This window comes from Sturnus vulgaris, chromosome 5, assembly GCF_052056855.1.
Source record: "Sturnus vulgaris isolate bStuVul1 chromosome 5, bStuVul1.hap1, whole genome shotgun sequence".
In the NCBI taxonomy this organism is placed as follows: domain Eukaryota; kingdom Metazoa; phylum Chordata; class Aves; order Passeriformes; family Sturnidae; genus Sturnus; species Sturnus vulgaris.
In genome coordinates this window covers 23803892-23823322 of record NC_142247.1, presented here as the reverse complement: position 1 = coordinate 23823322, position 19431 = coordinate 23803892, and the positions used below count along the sequence as shown (strand labels likewise).

The window sequence follows — 19431 nt, the reverse complement described above, 5'->3', positions numbered from 1 at the left end:
TCCTTCTCTCTGCTAATCCAGATAACTTCTGTGACCCGAATAAGTTGTCTCTGAATTTCTATGATTAGACATTGGACTAACCCTAAAAGGATTTATCCTTTGGACTAAAACCTTTAAAAGGCCCTTTCAACCCAAACTATTTTATGATTCTATGACATTGAGGAGATGGTAGCCCTGGTATGAAGGCGGTTTTGGAAAGGGAGGGTCATGTTTCAGTAACAGGAGAAAGTAATGACTTCTTGAGTGGATAGCTATTCCAAGTACCAGCCAGTAACTTGAAAATTGAAAGAATGCACTCAGTGCTTCTCTTAGAAAAAGTCTACCACCATTTACTTGCAAGAATTAGTATTAGCAGTGGTCAAATTTCTGGGCATTAGGTATTAGAGAGGGAAATTCAACTTACATGAGAAAGCAAAATACTGAAAAGTGCCTGACACACTTTTAGATGTGATACACAGTGCTGTTACTAGAAATGTGACATGGTGTGAAAATGAGGGGTAAATTTATATAACAGTGGAATTAATCATACCATCTGTTCAGTCTGAAATTGCAAAATGCATGTTGTGAATAGATGAGCATGAAACAGGTTTCTGATCTGAATACTACTGCATGTGAATTGGGTGTAGGGGGTTTGTTTTGGTGTTGACTTCTCTGGAGGGGCTGACCGTCTTCTGTGACACAAAAAATGGATCTCTTTTTTTAGCATTGAGAATTGATAATGTTTTTCAACAAGACTATGACCTGCTATCAGCCCTGATAGAAAACTGGAACATGTTCAGCAGCAAAAATTGTATAACAAATATGTGAACCAGAGCGCTGGGGTGTTATTTTGTTTTCTTTTAGTTTTGGTCAAGTGTCACAACTGTAAGAGATTCTTATCACAGTATGAGCACTTTTAGGCTGCCACTCTCCTTTAGGGAAAGCATTGTTGTGTAATTAGAGAAGAAAAGAAAGTTGTTACCTACCTTGGCAGTCTCTGTCTGAGCTTGTAGCAAGAAGACTGCTATGCACTGCTGGTACCTGTTCTCATGCTGAATTAGAAAAGCGTTTCTCAGGCTGAAGACTGTGGAAAAGTGCAAAGAAGTGATATAAATGCACCTTATACAACTATCAGTCCAATTTTATATCACATTGATTATGATTGAAGGAATTATATATGTAAGCATCTTTTCTGATTTCTAAAAGGGCAACTGGACCTTCACGGGGTGAGTTAATTTTGTTGTGTAGGAAGCTTTCTTTTTTCAAAACATTTGCATTTGTTTTATTTTTAATTGCTTCATCATGGTACAGCTAAGGTGCTTTTGAGTCTGAGGATCATTAAGAAATATTTCCCTTCCATGTGGCCTAACTGAAGTTAGAGAAAAACAAATACCAAAAATTTAAAAGAGAGGTCCCATTTTAATTTTATTTAAGTAAGTCTGTGTGATGGCTGGCACGGGGGAAAGTGGCTGCACTCAAGCTAGCTGCTGGCTTTGTGTTCTCCCTGGGCACGTGCCTGAGCTGGTGCTTCTGGGGATGCCCTTGGCTGCTGGCAGCCTCTGTTGCCTCTGTTTTATGCCAGGCTTTTGTTCCTGAAGATGACTGCGAGCATCAGGTAGTGCATTTCTCTGCAAGGGGACAAAGTGACACCAATGTCACACATCTGGAATAAAGGGGGGCTTAAGTCAGCTAGTGATTTTCTCATCGGAAGGTGTGTTGCTGCTTACAACCTTCAGAGCTGGGTTCCTACTATTATATTTACATGTAAAGTTACATCTCTTGTACTAGGTCATGGTGTTTGCAGATGCTTCAGCTTTAGGTTACCTTCCTGGTGTTATGAACACACCATTTTATCTTCTATCCCTTCACTGATGCATAGAAGGCTTTGGACAAGAATTATCCTACATAAATATCAGCCTCCTGCCTGCTACCCTAGAAAGGGTATTTCTAGGATATTGCAGCATATATATTTTTTCCTAGTACTTGCATTGAGCTTTGTTTATTTTCAAAGTAATGTGAACTCTCAGCAAACTAATGGATGCAAAAATACTTGCTAGATCAAAAATCAGGATTTCATTTTTGATTAATGTGATGGATCACATGAACTTTCTGAGAACATGCTAACTAATCTTTTAGTGCCACCAGTAATAAAAGTCTCTTTGAGACTGCAGATAATATTGGCAACATGCCCCAAGGTCACACATTCCAGACAATATCAAATATATTTTTTTTTCTCCTGCAAAGGGACATTTTCTGTTGACATTGGAATGTTTGCTTGTTGTTTTGCACAGAACGGTGGGAATCTGAACTGCAATCTCCCTATAGTAATTTTTCTCACTGTTTTTATTGTACCTCACCCCAAGGGGTCCTGTAATTAGGATAAGGCTTCCAAGGTGCTATAAGACTATAAGTGAGCAACAGAGACTGCCATGGCTACAGCTGTAATAAAGCTGGTAAGAATATATGGGAGAGAAGTCAAGCAATGAGGCCAAGATTGCAGGGAAAGGTCATAACCAGTGGACAGAGCCTAGGCTGGAATGCAGAAGGCAGCTTTTTCTATTCTGATTATTGCAGCTGGATCACAGAGATAGAGATATCCTGGTTAGGAATCTCTATGGAAAATGCTGACTTGGAAAAAAAATCCAAAAATATTATTTCCATCTCCATTATGGTTTTTATGGTAAATCTATTAGGTGCAAACTAAAGGGTGGCTGCACTGCCTTCTCCAGCACCCAGGAGCTGTTGGCCTTGCATTCAGCCTGGGCTTATATAGGATGTGAGGCTGCCCTCCCCTCCACCCTGCAGGCAAGAAATACATTTGCTCCATTTCTGCTGGTTTGGTAGGGGGAACTTATTAGGCAGACAAACAGTGCCTGGAAAAAGTTTTTAAAAAAGGTTACTATTCTTTGTGTTCATCCCCTTATCTTGTCTTCAGTAATTTGCCTTTTATTGCCTACCTTTATATCCTCTCAACATTGATGCTGAATGCTAAATAGTCTGGGCGAATGTATTTCAAAGTTATCGTATATTTTACAGACTGTAGGTTTATTTTCCATATCTATTGCTTTCTCACGGAGCACTGTAGCTCTCTAAGTCTTTAGGATTAGGATCACCCTGGAGCCCAGAGATTTGTATTTATTTTCATTCTCTTTGATGCAGGAGGCTCTTGTGATCTTGGTAGTGTTAGACTAAATCAATGAATCATTAAGGCTGGAAAAGACTTCCAAAATCCAACCTTTGACTGAACACCACCATGTCAGCTAGATCACAGCACTAAGTGCCACCTCCAGTCATTTATTGAACACTTCCAGGGGTGCTGACTCCACCACTTCCCTGGGTAGCCTGTTCCAATCCTTAAGCACTCTTTCTGTGAAAAACTTCTAGTGTCCAGTCTGAACCTCTCCTGGTGCAGTTTAAGGCCATTTCCTTTTGTCCCATCGCTGGTTGCCTGGGAGTAGAGGCCATCCCCCACCTGGCTACAGCCTCTTTTCAGGTGGCTGTAGGGAGTGACGATGTCACCCCTTTTCTCCAGGCTAAACATCCCCAGATTCCTCAGCCATTTCTTTTAGAACTTACTCTTGAGACCCTTCCCTAGCTTCACTGCTCCTCTCTGGACACACTCTGGATTCTCAATGTCCTTTTTGTAGTGAGTGGCCCTGAACTGGACACAGGTGTGGACTCGCCACTGCCAAGTACAGATCTCTTCCCTAGTCCTGCTGACCACATTATGCTCATACAGGCCAGGATGCCATTGGGCTGCTTGGCCATCTGGGCACATGCTGGTTTGTGCTCAGCTGGCTGTCAACCAGCACCCCCAGGTCCTTCTCCTCTGAGCTGCTTTCCAGCTACTTTTCCCCAAACTCATAAGGCTGCATGATGGTGTTGTGACTGAAGTGCAGCACACAGCACTTCACCTTATTGAATCTCCTGCAGTTGGCCTCAACCCATCGATGCAGCCTGTCTAGATCCTTCTGCAGAGCCTCCCTACCTCCCAGTGGATTAGCACTCCCACCCAAATTAATGCCATCTGTGAACTGACTAAGGGATCACTCAATCCCCTCATCCAGCTCTTTTATAAAGGTTTTAAACAGGACCAGCACCAATACTGAGCCCTAGGGAACATCCCTAGTGACTGGCCACCAGCTGGATGTGGCACCATTCACCACCAAGGTGAGGTTTGTGAGAGCCTGCTGTGTCAGTACCTCAGACCACGGGGAGGCCTGATGTTTCATGCCTGCTCCCCAGCCCAGAATCTGATTTAGTGACTTCAGGAGCCGTGTTTTGGCAGGGTAAGGCTGGTCGCTCTCTGTGGCAGTCAGCCCTCCTTCACTCCACACCCAACTGGGCAACAGCAGGGATAGGAGGCATATTCCCCAGTGATGCATTTGGACATCTGAGAGCAAGGAAGCATTAATGTATGCTGCATGATTTCCATCCTCTCAGAGCTGGTGGAGATGTGAATAGGAACAGTAGCAGGAGGTAAATCTCTCCAGCCTCCTTGAGAATGGCTGCTGTGTATGTGGGAGGACACCCAGGAGAACAATGTAGCAGTACAGCTGAAAAAAAGCTGCATAACTAGTATGGAAATGAAAATATTCTTGGAAAAGATGTTTGATAGAGCCTATTAGGACAAGGAAATACTTGGCTTGTGAGAAAGAAGTATTTGGAATCTTGATACCTCCTTTGGGGTGAGTGTATAATATGTGACAGTCACTGGTGTGTGTGTGTGAGTCACTGCTGGCAGCAGGGGGCTTTGGGCTGTGAATTCTAAGGCTGTGAGCAGCTCATGCCTCACAGCAGGAGCAGAGCTGTGAAACCAGGCAGTGCTGAGGCACCAGTGTTTGCACCCCAGGCATCTGGGGGTGGTTTGTAGGTAAACAGCAGCTTGTCCTTATGCTACCACACACACACACACTGCATTGACATGGTGTTTATGAAGGTGTTCAAGTGCATGCAGGCACATACCTGTAATTTGGATGGGTTCAACATTTTTCAGTATGAGTCTGTCTAGTGGGATGGGCTGGTCTAGGACTGTGCAAAATCCCCCCTCTCTTATGAAGGACTGTAGCTCAGGAGTGAGGGAAGGACAGACAGGGATTAAGCTGGTGTCTGAGCCTCCATATTTCTGGGAAGAGAAAATGAAGTTGGTTAGCAAGTTGTCTATCATCTACTCATGAAGTATAGGCACTAAACAACTCTAAATAATGTGCTTTCTCTTATCAAAGATACACAGCTTATTTGCCTGAGGAATCTTCGAAAAACTGACTGATACCTGGAACTCTCCTGCAAGGTCACACTTTGCATTAAAAAGCTACAAAAGAAACACAATACAAGTCCACGTGCAGATGACAGTCATAGGCATTCCAAAAGTATTTCCCCCCTTTCCCTCCTTATTTTAATAGCAGGTTTTTTTCTCCATTCCTTAGGGGTAAGTTTCCTCATCTCCCCTTATGTACATGCACAAGACAGAATTCCTGGAGCTCCAGATGAGTTGCAGCCCTTCACAGAAAGTTCACCAACACATGTATGTGGGACAACCATCAAATAGATTTGCCTAGGGTACCATGTGCCTTGAATTTCTGCTTCCTTCCCCAACCCCGTTGCTAAGGGATGGTGCTGCTAGTCTAAAACCTCTCTCTGCATGCTTTCTCTATCTCCTTTCTCTCTAAAGCAGAGCTCCTGCTTTTCTTTTTTTTTTTTTTTTTTTTTAAATAACCTAGGAGATTTATCACAGGTTCATTTAGATTCACTTTACATCAGTTTCATAAACTTAATTAGCTAAATGCACTCCTACTCTGAAGCTTTAAGAATTTCAGGGCATCTTGTTCTTCTGTTGGTGTCTAAATACAGATATTTATCATTTAGAGAACTCTATAGAATCATTTATGAAGAAACATTTTCTTTAAAGGAGTCATTATATCTCAATTTTAAATTTGGGGAAATCAAGGCAAAGAGAAGACAACAAGCAGTGTAACCAATCTTCCATCATTTTAGCTTTTCCCTGCTTTTTTTTTTCTTTTAATTTTTTTCTTCTTTCCAACAGTTCTGATATCTCTGGGATAAAAAATTCTCAGGTAGCAGAGACCATTAGAAAAAGTCTTACATTCCTGAAACTTTTCTGAGGTTTAGGAATCCAGCACATCAGAAAGACATCAGGAAGATATTAAGGTCTTGTAATGTAAATTCTGCCTGTAACAGTGTTCCTGTACCATACTGAGCCTAGAAGCAGGTTTTTGAATCAGTGTTATTGCTAGTCGCATAAGGAAGTATCAGCTGTTCTTCATGCTGATTAGTCATCTTGTATTTTTATCATTAGATCAATCTCCCAAAGTACATTCAAAATCCATCCAAAAGCTAAAAAATATAACAACTGCAACCTTGTATATCTCTAGACATTATTACCTTTTTGTTACGTTTAATTTTGGTAATTAGTAGGAAGTCATCAAATAGAAAGAGGTACACGTCAAGGAGTCTTGTGCTTTCTGAGAAGGAAAACAAAAAAAAAAATCTGTTTTATGGTGTGATTATTTTAAGGAATTGCTACTTCTAAGATGAGGCACATCTATGAATCACTGTACCTTACAGAATGCTTTTAACAAAGAAGCCTTGTTTCCAGTATAGTTCACAACTCTTTATCCTCCACTCTGCATTCTCAAATGCACTAAATCATATGTCTCAGTCATTTTGGCTACTAAATTTGTATCTTGTAGCAGCTGTCTCATTCTGGTTAAACAACTACTTGCTTGCCAAGAGAAAGAACAATAAACAGTCATACAGATTACTCATCCTATTGGCAGTTTTGCTGTATCTCAGTCTCTCTCTGATAAACTATACAGTTGCTTTTGCTTTTCTGCACCTTCAGAGGTTCATTCTGGACCTGCCATAACAATGTATAATTCTGTTAATCTATCTCTGGACACCAGGAGATTCAGGGACATTACCTGCTAGCATCAGCCTCCCTTCATGAAGGAGAAGTCTGTTCACTGAAGACAAAATGTTTTCACTGCTGTTTTCTCTTAAGTTTTGCTTCAAACACTTGACCCAAAAGAGAGAGAGAGAGAGAAAGGGGAATCATGCATAATGAATGGTGAACTGGGAGGCTACCAGCAGCTAAACAAGATGAGCATATGTGTATTCTTACCTCAGGCTAAGTACATCACACAGTTGATAACCGAGCATGCCTGTGTTTCTTCAGCAGTGCTATTGCTTAAATGTGTTTATGCTTTTGAAATGTTAAGCTGGGTTTTATTTTTCCAAACTGAGTTTAATAGTGTTTGCAGCCCTGTATGTAAACAGACATAATCCTTGAGATGAGACCCACTTGATGATGTTACCATAGGGCTGGTTAAAGTCTGTCTGGGTAATGGAGTAACTACAGCAGAAATGTGCACACCCAGGTATGCTGTGTATTTTTTTTAATGTAATTTAAGTGTAAATGGAAAGTTCTTTGGCTCAGCTTGAGAAGTGAAAGAGGCAAATAATTTCTACTTTATTAAATGGTGATAATACTTATATTTATCCTATTTCATCCTGTCCCCTAAAAGCAAATATGGTGGAGTCCCCCTGGATTTTATCATTGCCCTCTCTTGGTTGCTAACTGAGAGCAACCCATGCTGCCACCCAAGGCACTGTGTGTGTTCAGCTACAGCATTTGCAGTGCCCAGACTGCAGCTGCTCCTGTAAGAGCAGAGCCATCCCCACTAACTAGAATACAGACAACCAGCCAACTTTAGACCACGCTATGAAGACAGACAGGAAACTAAACCTTCCTCTAGAAAAAAAAAAAAAGCTCTTTAAAATCTGCTTACCTCTGGGACAAAGAACCTTTTGTCACGATCCCAGACCTGAGGCCAAATTATAACTTCTTGCAGCTGCCTGAACTTCTGAAAGTTGTCCAACCATTTGACTTTACCTTCCAGATCCCCTGAAATGTGTGAAACACCAGTTACTGCCAGGGCTGGCAAAAGCAGTCCTGTTTTTAGAAGATGCTGAATGTTGATTTTCTCCAGTGAAAGCTGAAGTACCTCACGTGTGAGGCCTCAGATGAAATCTTGATCTCATTGAAAAATTGCCTAAACTCTACTTAGATCAGCAGGGACAGAATTTCAATTCATGCATTCAAAGGTGCTTAAATTCACTGCTAAATGAAAAGGTTGTGTTTACTAATCTGGGGAACAGGAAATCATATAAAACTCAAACTATAATCTTAAAAATGTCTTCAAAAAAAGTCCTGTCATTCGAAACTGTCGGTATAATGAGAGAAAAATAATTTTCAATATATACAGCCTGATAAAAAGACTGTTGAAATTAATGAGAATTAATTTCAGAGGAAGTGTTACCAGAAGTGACTGAGATGGGGGTCCCTCAAAATGTGAAAAATGGGGACTGTGTCTTTGCTGATTCAAGGCCATTATGGGAAAAGTTTTCATGGACCTGCAACTTAAATTTCAAGTTTTTGGGTGGAGTGATGTCGCAGATAATAGTTTCAGACCCATACCTCCCAACCAGAAGGGAAATGCTTGGACTATGACTGTTCTTTATGTGACTGGTTCACTGATCAAAAAATGAAGGCAGATCTTTGTCAGGTGTCTGTGAGTAAAGAGGGGTCACCCTTCTATCTTTAGTTTCCTTGATCTGGAGGTGTCTGATTTCTGGAAGGACTTATTTATTATGCCAGTAATACTCTCTAGACATCCCATAGTCTTTTGGGGCCACACCTAAAACTGCTATCCTTATATATGTTAAATGTATAAATACTATATATTTAAAACAAAATGCAGGGAAAACATTAATATCTGGACCAGCCACTTGTTTTCTGCAATAGCTAGAGAAAGTCTATAGCTGAGACAACTTTACTACAACTGTAAGACCCTGTCATTAGCGAAAGGTCATGGACATAATATTCCCCTTGTGAGTGCAAATTTATCCTATTAAGGATCAGCTCTAAAAAAATCCTCCTTAGACATAAATCCAACTGAAAGACTTCTTTGTTTGAGATCTTTCTTTATATGTTCCAATTTGAGATCTGCTTTTAATTGTTTGCCTGTCACTACAGATGATTCTGAGAAAATACAAGTGACTCACTGATTTGGGAGTCCTGTGACATTGCTCAGAGAGGCTTTGGCAGCACAAGGTAGCCCAAATCATTCCCTACAGAATGAGGGTCAGGACTGTAGAAAGGCACAGACTTCCTTGTTGGTTTTCTGCGAAGACACTTGACCAATTCACACTTCAAAAGACATGCACAGAAAAGCCACGAAACTTTCCAATATGTAATTGCATGCTTGACTTTTAACCTTTGTTACTTACTTATAGACTTTTCCACTTTCTCTTTAAGTGACTGGATAAAACTTTTCTCTGTTTCGTCTGTGCTCCTCTTCCAGATGTTGTTGAGGAGGAGGGGATACCGTGTCAGTCGATGCAGAGGAGCAACCAGCAGCTCTGGCAGATGCAACCTCTTGCACTGTTCATTTTGTTCACACCACTGCTGGAGACAAAGAAAATCTGCCTTAGGCTTCAGCTTCCTTCTGGCTAGGAGGTAGCAAACAGTTTTCTGCATCATTAGCTGACTGTCAGGAGACAGGGACTAATGAAAGATGAGTTTCTCACTCAGTGAGAGCAAGGACAGTATAAACGCTCTTGTCATAGTTTAACCCAGCAAGTATCTAAACCACACAGCCACTCATTCACTCTTCACTCATTTCTTCCTGTGGGATGGGGAAGAGAAATGGGAAATAAAAATAAAGTTTGTAGTTTGAGATAAAGTTTAATAGAATAGGAACAGAAGGGAGAAATCCCCCAGAATATGCAAAACAAGTGGTGCACAATGCTCACCACCCACTGGTCAATGGCCAGCCAGTACCAGAGCAGAGGCCCCCCACCCAACTTTCCCTCTAGTTTATATACAGAGCATGACACCATATGGTATGGATTACCCCTTGGGTCATTTGGGGTCACCTGTTCTGGCTGTGTCCCCTCCCATCTTCTTGTGCCCACCAGACTCCTCACTGGTGGGAGTGAGAGGCAGAAAAGTTTTCGACTTAATTCAAACTGCTTAGCAACAAGTAAACCTCTGTGTGTTATCAAGGTTGTGCTCATCTTAAATTCAAACCACAACACGATATCAGCTACTAGGAACAAAATTAACACTATTTCAGCCAAGCCAAGAACAGCTCTCTACAGAGCACTGCCCCTCCAGATTCACTTTCTGCATTGCTGTTTACCATCCAGATGCTGTGGCCATGCTATCACATCAACTACAGCTCTTATTTATCCACTGTTTTTATTTTCTCAGGAAGACCTGAGAAAATTAGCCTGAGTTAGGTTTGAAAGCCACCTTATATTTTAGGGTCACTGCTACTTGCCACTGAGGAACATTTTTCCTAGGTGTGAACATATATAATCCTCATCAGGGAGCAAGCAATGTGAAACTCCAAGGCCCAGAACGTGCCTGCCACAAAAGGACGTTCTTCCAGTTTTGGGCTGCCTGTGAAAAAAGCCCACTACTTCAGGTTTCTCTTTCTAAGCCTGTAATGTTGAAGATTAATCTGAAGTATTTACAGGACACACTGGTCTGATAATGATGTCAGAAAGAGCAGAGCCCACCACTGCACTGGCTGGAGCTGCTTCAGGCGGATGCAGTGTCAGCAAGGACAGAACCTGCTGTAGTGATGCAACTTGATAAAGAGTCCACTGAGAGCTCTTTCCAGCCTTAGAGGGAGGTAAATTCTCCCTTGCTGGTATTGTTTTATGCCAAAGTAAAACATTTGAAATTGATTTTTGTATATATTTTTTTTCCTGTAACCATTTCACTTTGTCAAGGTGGAGGTCACTGAGTAAAGGAATTATGTACAAAACATATGAAAGAAGCTAGTAGCTTGTATTTTCTGCCTGCAAAAATGAAGCCCAGCTCTTCCCCCTCTTATCTATTCTAAATTATAAATAAGGACTTTCACACATGCAGAAGGGTGACTTCCAATCAGTGATAAGCTCACTGATTCAAAAAATCCCTGTGAAATGCCATCTACATAGTTTTGCTTTTAATGAACATTCCTAGTTTGTTGTTGAAATCCTGTCATAAGGTAGGAAGGCTGAAGACAACAACAACAACAAGAACAGCAATAACAACAACAAAACCATCACTTTACTTTCAGGTAGATGCCAAAATCTTCTCTCTGTCTCAGTTTTTCCAAGTAGAAGACAGCAGAAGTATAATTAAGACAATAAATCTGGTGTGTCTGGCAGAGGTCACCCTGGAAAAACTGCAGAAAAAATTTAGAAATTTATCAAGAAAGAAAAATATCATGGCAAAGGGAGAAACAGGAGTTTTGGGTTTGTAATGTACATTTTATCTGAGACTTCCTTGTACCAAGGAAAATGGGGAAAGGGGGAATTAAAAAAGTAAAGGACAGTTTAAAAAGCAATAAAACTGTAAAGTAGTAAAAATACTAAAACAATGCTTCACTAATGCATGGGAGTACAGTTTTAAATAGCTCTGCAGAGGTGTGACACAGACTTAGTTCTCATTAGAAATAAATGATGTGAAATTCATATGGAAGTTGAAGATGAAACCCACTATTTCTGAAACAGCTTTGATAACTTCATGTAGCATGGTATTTTATATCTGAGCATGCTCTTAGAAATAACAGGATAACAGGATAGCCTTATTTATGTTGGAGATGTTGAACGTCATGCATGATAAAATGCTGCTTTGTCTGGCATTTTGTCTATCCACACAAACATTTTCAATAAGAACACCTGAAGTCAGGTCACAGGGGCAAGAAACCAAGCTCTAGCCATAATTTCTCTGTTAAAAGTCTTAATGCTGAGGTAGGGTCTTTTAGTATTTCCCAGAAGTTTTCCATTGGCCTCTACTCCTAGAGAAGGTTCTGGTCAGTCAATTGATTTTCTGTCTTCATTAATATTTCCAACTTTACAAGCATTATGGGAGCTGAGCAGGAATTAGAGCTGCTTTAGACTGCTGTTCAGACAACTGCCTTGTTTACCACACAAGACTGACCAAAAGGGTTGCAGTGCTTGGCAGTGGCAGGATAGCTGTGGCTGCACCTCCCTCTTGCTTAACAGACACAGGCCAAAATGTAATTTCAACCCCAATGAGCTCTTAATTAAGCAATTATAAACAAGTGTGGGTCTGGTCCATGGAGTAAGGGAGGATTGGTGTGAAGGAGTGGAAGGAGGCAGTGATGGGGCTGGGATCTGGTCTCAGGGAAACATGTTCCATAAAGTGGGAAGCTTGCTTCTGCCAGTGGAAAAGTCTCCTGAGTCTGGGCTGCTGTTCCCCAGGAAGGGAAAACCTTTCCACATTTGATTCCACATACAGGGCATCTTTCCATGACTGCTTCAAACATGCCAATGAATAAAATCCTTCTGATAGGAGCAACCTGAGGCTGAGACCAAACTGCCCATGACAGATGGCATGGATTTGACTGAGCTGATTGCTCTGGAGCACCTGTATGCCATGATAAATGGTCTGCTGCTTGTATTAAAAGCAAGAATACTTGTAATTATGTTACCATTCTGAGTACAGAGCTGAAATCCATAGGAGAGTCTGACTTGCTGATACGCTTCTTCACAGTTTCAAAAAATGTTTTCAGAAAATTGTGACTTATCTAAGTAAGGGGGAAAAAAAAGAGGTAAGTTAGCATCAGTGATTTGAAGTTAAGATTAAAGCAACTTTATTTCCCATCCCTGTCCTCTCTGAAGGCTCCAAGTGTAATGGGAGCCTATACTTATCTCTAAAATTGCCAGAACTATCTTTTGAATTATGCCCAGAAAGCTTTAATGAGTCAGAAGCTAAGACAAATACAAATACACACTTATGTTGTGATAATGCCTGATGACAAAAGCTTTGAAACAAGATTAGTCCATTATACTTGTCTTGGGCTAGCAGCTGTATTTAACATGGATTGAAATAAAAAATGACAATGGGTGAATGGTATCCACTGGAAAACAGTGATTGTGTATGACAGAGCTGTGACAGTTAAGGAAGCCTTCATGGTCATTGGAGGAAGACACCATCTTTCATGGTTTGAGATTGTTTCATACAATTGAAGGTGAAGGAAGTATTTATAAAATACTCCAAAAACTCTCATATTCCCCATGAGTTAACTTTGCATGTTTATATTGGATTCAAAAGTGCCTGCCTTATCAGTCAGATGGGTCTGCAGGCCTGCTCCTAAGCCCACACTTTCATCCTGAATGCACTATTTTCACACAAATCCATGACTGGGCTAAGCTGTTGGCCAAATGTTAGGTCAAAAGGGCACATCAATCCACTGTGATACTGCTACAGGCTGTAGTAGCTGCGGACTGCTTTGTTTGGTGTATTTATGGAAGTAAGGATGCTTATAGGATAATGCTCATTCTTTAATTTTGATCTTTACAATTTTACAACATGCATTTTTTCATGGATTCAGCCTGCTGTCAAGATATGCACACTGTAAAATGTATGAGTAAAGGCACCAAAGGCATTGAGAGCAGCTTCTTTCTCCTACATTTAATGAATATTTTAAGTATTCATAACAATCATTTATTATCCTCATCAATAAGGAAAATAAAATTAGGAAGTAAAGCAAGACCTTTATAAGATAATTCTCTCAAGACATGACCAAGTTCAAATCTAAGTGAAACACAACAATATATCCCACTCCCTTATTTGAACAAGAATCAGGGAATCAACAACCATATATCTGCTCAACTTTAGTAGTTGCCTGCATGTACAGTCTTAGTCCACAATAAGCCAAAGGTGGAACCTGTCAACTAAAAATATTTTTCCTTGTATCTCCAAACCTACTGGTCAGTCATTCAGTAGCTCACCAGATGTGAGGGCTGTGACTGAGCTGCAGTACCTTGCTCATGTGTTTGAGTTCTGGCTAAGTGTCTCTACTTTGAAGACCTTTCCCAGTTTTCCTGTTTTGGCTAAAAAGGATTCAGTATTAAGGCAAGGGAACTGCAGTAAGGGAAATAAATGGAACTCAGCAGCTGCTTTAGGGCGTGTGATGTGATTGTGAGTAGTTATTCAATTAAGACAGCTGCAGAGTTCTTTCAAAAATTCACTTTACAATGAAGGGTGAGGTGTCCTGTAAAAGGGCCCCCAAGCAAAGAAAAATTACTCTGTTTCTAAAGCAATGTGAAGGCTATTTTTGTCTTAGGGGTTTTTAACTTTCAGGAGCTGCAAATGGTTTCCCAGGAGCTGGCCAAAAGCAGCAAAGAGCTGGAGCACATCATCGCCAAGCCTTGTGGCCTCCCTCCAGAGCAGAATAAGTAGTGAGTGAACACAGAGCATCCAGTCTCTGTGGAGGAGATCCTTACACACATGCCAAGGGAAACCTCAGCTGGACAGAGGGGGTCAGCATTTTGTTTTAACTTGCTCTTTTGGAGTGGCAGAATAGATAGTGAAGTCTCTGTGCCCATCTGTTTGCAAAAGGGAACTTGCCATGCTTCCTATTTTGGTGTAAGGATTGGGTAATAGTTTCTCTTAATCTCTTTTAAAAGGTCGCTGCTTGTGACAATTAGTCTCCAACTTGTGTTTACTTCAGAAACAACTGCCAAATGAGCTCTCCCCATGTTTAAAATGCCATGCATCTTCAGTTGGAGATACAAGAGAATGATGTGCATTGGTGATGTTTGACTCTCACTGATATACCACATAGAAAGGACGAAAAGATAGATTATTTGAACTAAGTTCCAAATGTGAGCATTGAAACTAAATAGAAGCTTTTGATTTGTTGTCTTCTTTTACTGGGCTGATTGATTTCTGATCTAAGTAACACTTCTCCTTTTCTACTCACCTTGTTTAACTCCTCTAAGTTTGCAAAAAGTCTCCACAAATCCACATCCAAGAGAAATTCATTATTTTGGAGGTATTTTAGAGTGTTCATAAATACCTTTAAAACCAGAACAAATCAATGTTATTTACTGTTTGTGCCAATTCAATAAATTTTTTCCCCCCTGAAAATAACATTTTTATTGAAATTCATATGAAAGGATTATTTGGTTTAGGGACGGCAGAAGATGGCATTGGGAGAAAAGTCTCCTGATCTGCCTGAAGGTTAAATATTGGGTTTTGTGCAGAAGAGGGTGTGAGTGATGTCTCTGGGGTTTCTCTGTGGTTACCATGGAGGCAGCTGTGTCCCTGCTGTGCCCTTGGGCAGGAGAGGGGCAAATGAGCCCCCTGCAGATCCCTGCGTGAAGGACTTAGTAGCATCAGAGTCACAGTTACAGATTTCTATGACCTTTCTAAATGCTTTCCTTCCTACCCCATGCATCTGCTGCTATCTAAATTGTTAAGAGTTACTATGAGGAAAAAAGATATTCTTGGATTAAGGTAAGTAGCCATCCTGTGTAGGTTTTTCATCTCTTTGAATTGTTTTATTAACTTGTATTGAGTGAAAACTGCATGTGTATTTATTGACTGTTTAAGATTTTGTATTTTTTTAAGCTGATTGAGTGTACTGAATCTGACCTAAATCTGAAAAAGACTTAAAATTTATAGGTTACTGAGTAGATTTTCCTTTTTTTTTATGTGTATAAAGCATAATGAAAAAAACCTGTTACCCAGGTGCCAAGACTGAATAGCTAGTGAGAGTGTTTGCTTAGCCTTGTGTAATTCTTTAGTTACCCATGACCAGGTTGTCCTGAGAGCTTAAAGGGGATTTATGGTGGTCCTAAAGCTCCCTGTGGTGATTCATTAAAATCAGTGGAATATTTCTATACTTGGAAGTAACCAGGTGTCTTTAAAACTGTCTTTAACCCAAGTGCAATGGGTTCTTTCTTTAGTGGGAGAGTTTGGAATGCTAGCATGGACTGAATAGTTCATCATTTGTGGGCCATGCAGGGCTTGCCTGTGGGTTCCTACATCAGACTCACAGGGAGCCTGCACACTTGCTGTTATCATCTTTCTTCCCAGTATTCACCATTCTTTAAACTTTTCAGATTTCTAAACAAAGTGTATAGAAAGAAGGATGTTCTTCTCCTGCCTTGAACCAATAGCTGGTCCTGTTATCCTCTTTTCTGTCCCTTCCTGTTCTGCCCCACCAAGAAGGAATTCAGCCCACTTCTCTATTTATTTCCTTTACTTTGCAGTAGTTCTTGAATTGTCCAGGCTAAATTTTCAGCAACATAAAAAAATGTTTCAAAAATCTCTTTTCTTTGACTTAATAAAAAAATCACAAATTGTCTGTGCCAAGTAAGAGAAAAATAAGAAAATATTTATGTAAGCTTCTATCCTTTTAAATAGATACATTAACTTTTGATGTGTGATGAATATAAATAGCGCAGCTTTTCTTGTAACAGTGTGTAATATTCCTGTCCATACTTCAAGCTCTTAAAATTCACTGTGTCGGAGGTAATACAGAGTTTTTGGGAGAGGAGTTGTTTTCAGTTTTCATGTAACATTAAAACTACATGTCTGCTAAATTCTGAGGTTTTCATGCTCCAGTCAGGATAATCTAACCACAGGTCTATATGAAGTTAAATGACAAATATAATGTTGCATACTAGCAACATTAGCCATTGGAATAGTCCAGTACAGAAATAGCTGTTTGGAGCATGGCTTCAGTACAGTGTTCGTGAGAGGACTAATGGAATATCAATTGAATATCCTGGAAGGCTCTGCAGTCAGATGGTAATTGCAAAGCACTAGATTGCATCACTCAAAGTGATGTTTAGAAGAAGAGATATCATCATAAACATAGAAAAGGGAGCTATGGAAAAAGGATAAGCAGGCAAGATGGGAGGAAAAGCAAGATGCTTAAATCATTCTGCCACAGACCTCTAAGAGGTTTCAGGTGGCTTTGTGTCTGTCACAGCAGAACAAATAATGTTTCATTATTTTTGCAAAGTGAAATATGACGTTACCATCTTGAGAACAAGCAAATGATCCAGAAAGTAAGTGCATTCACTTGTGAAAAGTTCCCACACTGCTGCTTCTTTTTCCACTTCTAACGGACTGTTGACATCTTTCTGCTCAGTCTGTTGCTCTTTTATAAATTCATGCCAAGATTTACTCTATTGGTTGAAGAAGAAAGAAAACCACCAATTGTTGCATCGGCTGCTTCAGACCTTACAAAAAGAATCTATGTCCTATTTACTGTGTAAATCTCATCTACCATTATTAGTGATTTTTCTTCTGAAAGCTTAAAATTTCCTTTAAAATATTTTAAAATCTGCCATTCTTCTCTAAAATACTTACAATACAAACACACTGAATTTGAAAGCAACACAATATGATAGTCTATGTTTAGGTATGCTCTATCAAAAATTAGTGGGAAGATTGCAAATGCTAAGGAATTTGATCTGTTCTGCTGCTCTTGAGTGGATATCTTCTCATTTTCTGGATGATAAAATCAAGGTACCAAAGGACTAGGTCTTTATAGTCATTTGGAAATTGTTTTGCTTAGTCCTATGGTGGCCTCTATTACATTATGGGCCTGCTCCAAAGTCAGATGTCTATATGTATGTTAGACACTGGCAGGAGCCCTCAGCAAGCCTCAGTTTCCCACTTGCCCCTCCATTTCAAATGACAAAAAACATACCATATACCTATGCATTAATTTAACAGAAAAGTCTCATATCCAGATTAATGAACTGGAAAATGTTAGCTTATAAAGAATACAAAGTTCCTCCTTCCATCCTTAAGTATCCTTGGTACAGTATACTGAGTATTTTGGTACCTTAAAGCAGAAAAATTCATCTGTGCAGCAGTCTATGATCTTAACAGTTGAAAGACAATTTTCCAAATCAGATGCTTGCTTCTGTTTGTCTTTACCCTGTGGAATGACAAAAAACCACCCCAATTCATACTGTGTTTTAAAGACTGTTAAGAAGTTTACTCAGCTCTGTAACCTTGCCCTAATCTGTAAGGAGTTTGCCCCTAAATTAGTTATTTCTTTATATTTCCAGGCTCTTCTACATAGAGACAAGGCAGTGATGGCAGCTTTCTTTGTAGCTGTGGGTGGGGTGTGTAAATGCCTCAGGTTTGGATGTGTAAGATCTTATTTACTAATATACTAGTCTCTGACAGGGCAAATCACTGCTATGGCAACAGGCTACCCTTGGAAGACAGAACAAATGAAACTTTTTGCTCCCCTTAGCACTGTCAGTGATAGGGGAAAACAGATTCATAGTTGAAATCCAGTCATAAGTATACAAATTTATGCATTTGTTTATTTATTTCTTTTTAATTTGTTGAGCTACATATGGAAAAAGCTCCCTTGGTCATCTGCAGAGTAGTGTCTGTAAAATGAGCTTTTGGAAAGCTGAAAGAACAGCAGGAGTTTGCGTGAGGGACCATGAAATAAAAACAATTGCTTTTGTTTCGGCTTTGTTTATTCAGGTCTTGTAAAAAATTTAAACATTATTTATGAACTCTAATTTAGTGCTGTGGGCACAGACTTATAAGGTGTTTGGCTAAGTTTTATCTGTTCTCTGGAACAGTATATTCCCACTTCATGGATTTCTATTGTCTGAACTTTAGGCACTGAACTCAAGCCAATTTTGAAATATGTGTTTGATTATAATATTTGAAACTTAGGGTCTAAGTTCAGCTCCTAATTTTGAAAGATAGATTGAAATGGAGCAGAAGAAATAATGCAGTTAATATATATGCACACTGAACTCATGTACCAGCAAATGAATCTTCGTGAATTAAATTTTATGACATTTAATAGTCTTAGCAATCACTTTTGTCTAAATATCAAATGCATTCTATTGCAGATTTAAATTATTTTGCTGGATTTAAAAATCCTCAGTTTTAGGTCATTGTCCTTCAAATGCTATGAAACTGCTATCAAATCAAGAGGGAATTCTTGCATCTATTAACTTGAGTACTTGCCTTGGTTCTGCAATTGGGAAGAGACTGTTCTTAATTACATGCTTAGGCCTTAGAAAAGGCTATCAAGACACTTGTAAGTAATTTTTGGAGTGCTGAACAGTACTGCACAGAAAGGAAATTCAGATACCTTAGTAAGTGAAAGTTTTCATAAATGGGAAAGACAAGGAATTGTGTTAGATAAGGAAATCCACTAAGTTGTGCTTTCACTGGTGAGGGTGAGGGCAGCCATGAGGACAGGAAAGGACTAAGAAAGTGTCCTGGAACACTGTATTTATAGGTAAAGCTTGGATCCCTTCCTGAATGAGAGTCCCTGCTCTCACTGCCCATCCCACTCTGCCCTCCTGGTGCCAAGGACTCCTCTTCTCCCACCACCCACAGGGATGGGGAGCAGTGTCCCTGTCTGTGTTTTCATGTGCATCACCTGCAATGGCTGCATTGCAGCCACTCAATCTGTGTTACAGATTAATGTGCAAGCAGTCCTAGGGAGGGCTGAGACCTCTGAGTTCAGCTCACCTGCTGGCTGCCTTTCTCCAAGGACAGGAAAGTAAAGAAGCTATTTTCACCCAGGTTAGTTGTGGGAGAAGGCAAGGTCAGTGCAG

General features: G+C 40.1%; 1 protein-coding gene across 1 annotated transcript in view; it reads right to left on the bottom strand.

The window, feature by feature from the left end:
* Positions 1–19431, bottom strand: part of PLEKHG7 (pleckstrin homology and RhoGEF domain containing G7) — a 31184-nt gene that overhangs the window by 3360 nt on the left and 8393 nt on the right. The window contains exons 4-14 of the mRNA XM_088166060.1: positions 17673–17768; positions 16858–17007; positions 14741–14885; positions 11999–12099; positions 11127–11240; positions 9289–9463; positions 7788–7903; positions 6921–7014; positions 6382–6461; positions 4945–5104; positions 966–1063 (exon numbers count right to left, since the gene is read on the bottom strand). Coding sequence (XP_088022186.1) covers positions 966–1063; positions 4945–5104; positions 6382–6461; positions 6921–7014; positions 7788–7903; positions 9289–9463; positions 11127–11240; positions 11999–12099; positions 14741–14885; positions 16858–17007; positions 17673–17768 — 1329 coding nt within the window. The remainder of the gene's footprint in view (positions 1–965; positions 1064–4944; positions 5105–6381; positions 6462–6920; positions 7015–7787; positions 7904–9288; positions 9464–11126; positions 11241–11998; positions 12100–14740; positions 14886–16857; positions 17008–17672; positions 17769–19431) is intronic.